We start from the raw sequence: 5,515 nt of genomic DNA on the forward strand, positions 1-5,515 counted from the left end.
TACTGATAGTTTGTCTAATATACGTTTTTTTTTTGTTTAGAGATAACATAAGCAATGTAAAAATATTTTATATTATCCTTCGTCATAGTTTTAATATAATATCTATTTTGATGAATATCTTTAAAATTGAGCAGTTTTCTTTTGGATCCACATATCTTCATGTAGAACTAAAATAATAATATAAAATAGATGTTGGAAAAATGAATACAACACTTAATCAAAACAAACATTGGTATATTTTTAATTAAGTGATCTTTTTTTCCACTTGGATCTTCAAAGAAATCTAAAACATCTATATGGGTTATGTTTACTATCTTATTGCCATTAATGAAGTTTATTTCAACTTTTTTTTCCTTTTGCCCTGATAGAGGCTTGGTAAGATCAACTAAATGTTTTGGCATACAACAGTTACACAATCGATGCCCTTTAATCCCACATCTCCAACATTCATTCTTAAAAGTCTTTTTGGTTTGTATATCTTTACCTTTTTCTTATGCTCTTGTTGCATTGTTCCATTTTTAGTGGTAAGGTTAATTTTTGTCTTAGATTGATTGTGACCTCCATGGTACCATGAGTTATTCCTTCCACACCTACGATCATGATCTCACCCATGTCCATGAAAAGTGGTGGCGTTTGCTTCAAGGAATGATACTAATAAGTTGAATGGAATCAATGATGTTTTAGTAAAAAATTATTATTATTTTTTAGCTACTAGAAGACATGATATTAATTCTGAATGTTTAGTAAATTGACACTCTCGATATTGTAGGTGTATATTCAAAGCATGAAAAATAGTGAATGTTTTTTCTAAATGTCTTTTTTAGTAACTATTTCTCTACAAAGCTTCAACTAAGAGCTAATTTTAAATAAAACGGAGTTATGTTATTTTTACTAATTTGAAATCTTACAGTCTTAAGTACATCTAATCATAACAAGTTTTGGACAATATAATGGTCTTTTGGTGGTCATATTGTTCTTTTAATTTTTTTCCAAAAGATGAAATTGTTGTGAGGTAATCACTTTTCAAACCCTCATCAATATGATGACGAAGGAATATTAATTCTTTTACATGGTTTTTTAGGATGCATCATTTCCTTCCCTAATGCTTATCCCAAGGTTCATTAAATCTAAATGAATTTCAACATTAAGGATCCAACAAAAATAATTTTTGCTTGAATTGTCAAAGGAAACAAACTCAAGTTTGGTAATATTTGACATTACTTGATAATTATATATTGAACAATTTAATTAAAATCATATATAAATAAACTAAAATAAAATATTGCACAATAGCATATAGTTATTTTATTCTAAATCTTGTCAATGAATGAAATAAAAATTATGGCAACATAAACATAACAAATAAATAAAATATAAAAATTTCAATATTCTAAAAAATGTAACCAGTAGTTAAAATAGTACCGATTATGATTTTATAGAGCTTCTAGTTATAACAAAATTTAGAGTAATAGCTTTTGGTTACAGACAATTGTCACACAATAATATAGCTTTTGGCTATATAAGAATTTAGAAATTATAGTGTTCAGCTAAAAAATTAGCCTTCTTTACAAGCGTCCAGTTTGAAGATTCATATCTTCTGGCTAGGATTTATTTATTTATTTAGTTATGTTTGCTTTTGCTACAAGGTCCTCGTACAGCTTCTGCCTATATAAATTTATTAATTTGATATTCTATTTTATATAGCTATTGATTATGAGTAAATACAATATACTTCAAATGTTGTATATGAGATGAGGAAAAATAATCGTGTGAATTATAAAATAATATAAACTTTGTAATGTAACTTTGAATGACATGTTTAGAAATAAAGAAATTTCTTTGAATTGTAGAAGTCTTCTTCTGTGCCTGAAAGTCTGTTGATACCGTGTGATAAAATAAGTATAAAGGTTAAGAAAAAACAAATAAAATTAGAGAATGAGTTAATCCTACGGTATCTTTATCAACTCAAACACCCTTATGTATAGGATAAGGGTAATACCAATATGGTAATAATAGAAATATAGTAATATTATTGTGGGCTATAAATTAATTATTATAAATAAAAAAAATTATAATCTCTAAAAAAATTTAAAATTATAGTCATTAATTATGGTTTTAAATTTAGATTTAAAATTATGATTAGTGACTATAATTTTTAATTGTTTAAAAAAAATATAATCATAGTTACCCACTATAATTTTGTTAGGCATTATTTTGAAATAAATTTTATTTTTTGGATTTTTTTTTTCAATGTAATATTTTGGGTCAAAACTCCGATTCATGAACTTTGAAATTGGGCATTTGATTCATCTTGAATACAAACACCGTTACGTGGACTGCAAGCTGATATCATCTGCCGTCCAGAGGAAGCCATGGACGTACAGAAATTTGGTTGCTGACAAGTGTACGGGTCTTTCAATTCAGGCGACCAAGGCGAGGTGTCCTTGTCCACATCGATAGGCTGGACGTGACTGCTACCATCCAAAGAAGACTTTCATTAGCTTAATTTCTGAAGCTATGATGAAAGTCATCCAGGTGGTTTGAAATGAATGTGGTCCATTTAATGCAACTGACTATTCATTTCTTTTCGTTTTATTTACTTCAACAATGCCACCTATTCTTTCACAAAACAAAAGCTTAAACACGGAGATTTGCTAGCAAATTTCTATCATCTCATCTCATCTTTTCTCATGGCTTGTGTCTATGTTGTTTTCTTACTCTTCTTTGTATCCTTTGAAGCTGTAGGAGCACAAGAAGAACCCCCAGCTGGCTTCATAACCTTGGAATCAGCTACACTCTCCCCCACAATTCAACCCACTTCATGGACGTCACCTTCTGGCATATTTGCATTTGGGTTCTACCCTCAAGGAAGTGATTTTTTATTGGGAATTTGGTTAATGGATGAAGAAAAAACTCTTGTATGGACTGCACATCGAGATGACCCGCCGGTGCCCTTGGATGCTAAACTCTTGACCATTAACGGCAAGCTCCTTCTGAGAACAGGGCAAAGTGAGGAAAAAGTCATTGTGGAGTCGGCTTCATTTGCTTTCATGAGAGACTCAGGAAATTTTATGGTCTACAACCAAAGTTTCCATGTCATCTGGGAAAGTTTTCAATTTCCTACTGATACCATATTGGGAGGCCAGAATCTGACGACGGGGGCTCAATTGTTTTCTAATTTATCTGAAACCAATCATTCCACTGGACGGTTTCGTCTCGGGATGCAGCCTGATGGGAATCTTGTTTTATACCCTGTAGATGCTTTACCCATGGTACTGGATGCTTATTGGGCTTCTGGTACCTGGGAAGGCGGCACCGTCTCCGTGATTCAGATGTATCTTAATGATACTACTGGCGAACTAGTTCTCAGAAACAGCACCAATTTGGGTACACGAAAAGTCTTATACACCAGTTCGCGTTCTGCCAAGAACACAATCTACAGCGCAAGGCTTAGCTATGATGGGATGTTCCGAGTGTATTCTCACGGTTTTGACCGTAACAGTAATGGCGATAAGAGCGTTCTCTGGTCAGCAGTGGCCGAGTGTCAAGTAAAAGGTTTCTGTGGTTTGAACAGCTATTGCACCCGGAATGACAGTGAACCCTACTGTGTTTGTCTTCCTGGTACTGACTTTGTTGATTCCAACCAGAAGCTACTTGGCTGCCTGAAGAATTTTACTGAATACAGCTGTAACAATATCTCTTATTCTGCCTCTTATCACATTGTTCGTGCAGAGCAGAATCTGCAATGGGATGACCTTCCTTATTTTAAAGGAACGATGACTATGGAAGAATGCATGAACGGCTGTTTAGAGGACTGTAATTGCGAGGTGGCGCTGTATAAGGATGGCTATTGCTCAAAACGAGCACTTCCACTGAAATATGCCAGAAGTGATGAAAATGTGCTGTCCGCAGCTTTCTTCAAGATGGGCAAAAAAAGTATTGAAATCAAGAATAATACAAGCTTCATTCCAGACCATACAACAGTGGTCACGACCACAAGCACTAAAGACTTGGTGCTAATTCTTGTTATCACTGTTGGCTTCATTACATGTTCATTTGTTTCCCTTGCAATATCTGGTTTTTTCATTTTCAAGTTTCGAGTTGCGAAGTACAGAAGGCTTCTGGAAGATGGAAAACGGGGCCTTATGGAGGAGCTCAAAATGCAATCTTTTTCTTACAAGGAGCTACAGAAAGCAAGCAGAAACTTCAAAGAAGAACTAGGTAAGGGCGCTTTTGGGACTGTTTACTTGGGAGTTCTGCACAAAGGTAAGAAACTTGTTGCAATAAAGAGACTGGAGAAGATGGTGGAAGAAGGGGAAAGGGAGTTTCGGGCAGAGATGAGAGCAATTGGGAGAACTCATCACAAGAACTTGGTTCGCTTGCTCGGCTACTGCACTGAGGGCTCAAAGAGGCTTCTTGTTTATGAATATATGAGTAACCGTTCTCTTGCAGATATTCTCTTCAAGAGCAAAACACGCCCACCTTGGGATGAAAGGGTTAGGATTGCACTGGATGTTGCGAGAGGGATCTTGTATCTACATGAGGAATGCGAGGCACCTATTATTCATTGTGATATAAAGCCTCAAAACATTTTGATGGATGATTTCTGGACTGCTAAGATCTCTGACTTCGGGCTGGCAAAGTTGCTAATGCCAGACCAAACGAGGACGTTTACAGGGGTTAGAGGCACTAGAGGGTACATGGCACCAGAATGGCAGCAGAATATCCCAATATCAGTGAAGGCCGATGTTTATAGTTATGGTATAGTGCTCTTGGAACTTGTGTGTTGCAGAAGGAACTTGGAGGCGAATGTGTCAGAGCCAGAAGAGATTGTTCTTTCTAATTGGGCCTACAAGTGCTTTGTGGCTGGAGAGCTGCACAAACTTTTGGGTGGTGAAGAAGTAGAGAGGAAGAGCTTGGAGCAAATGGTTAAGTTGGGACTTTGGTGCATTCAAGATGAGCCAGCTCTTCGTCCTTCTATCAAGAGTATTGTGCTGATGTTGGAAGGAATTACTGAAATTGCTGTTCCTCCATGCCCAACCACTACCTCCATGTAAAATCTTTAAGAAAAATTGTGGCTGTTTCTTTCATGTAATTTTCCTGTTCATGTATTTTATTTTACCCTGTAATGGAAAGCCATTATGAATTAGGCCTTTCCAAACAAAAAAAAAAAAAAAAAAACAATTCTCACTTTCAAAGCATTGAAAGCATCAGTGAATGTTAATAGGATTTCCTGAAAAGAGGAAACAAATTAGGTATGGAGAAATAAAAGATCCCTTATTTGATTTACTATATTAAAATAAAGAAGAATAAACTACAATTATGTTTAGATAGAGCCTTGCTCATTTTCAAATTCTTCGTTATTTATTGTTTATATATGAGGAAACAAAAGATGAAAAAAAAAAAAATTATCTCACCACATTTTTCTTTCTCCCATTTTTCCATTTTATATCCAAAATGTGAACTTGGACCGAGAAAAATTGATTGAAGCTTCCATTCATTATGCTAGATGCTG

The 5,515-nt window shown here is 34.7% G+C and overlaps 1 protein-coding gene across 1 annotated transcript; it reads left to right on the forward strand.

The window, feature by feature from the left end:
* Positions 1-2,690: 2,690 nt before the first annotated feature.
* On the forward strand, positions 2,691-5,255 carry LOC117913344 (G-type lectin S-receptor-like serine/threonine-protein kinase LECRK1). Its single transcript, XM_034828284.1, has one exon. It carries the CDS (start codon positions 2,691-2,693, stop codon positions 5,055-5,057), a length of 2,367 nt encoding a protein of 788 aa, XP_034684175.1. The 3' UTR covers positions 5,058-5,255.
* Positions 5,256-5,515: the final 260 nt, after the last annotated feature.

The sequence above is a fragment of the Vitis riparia genome, chromosome 4 (assembly GCF_004353265.1).
Source record: "Vitis riparia cultivar Riparia Gloire de Montpellier isolate 1030 chromosome 4, EGFV_Vit.rip_1.0, whole genome shotgun sequence".
NCBI lineage: Eukaryota > Viridiplantae > Streptophyta > Magnoliopsida > Vitales > Vitaceae > Vitis > Vitis riparia.

Excerpts from the sequence above, each read along its gene's own strand:
- LOC117913344 (XM_034828284.1), top strand. The coding sequence starts at position 2,691 with ATGGCTTGTGTCTATGTTGTTTTCTTACTCTTCTTTGTATCCTTTGAA.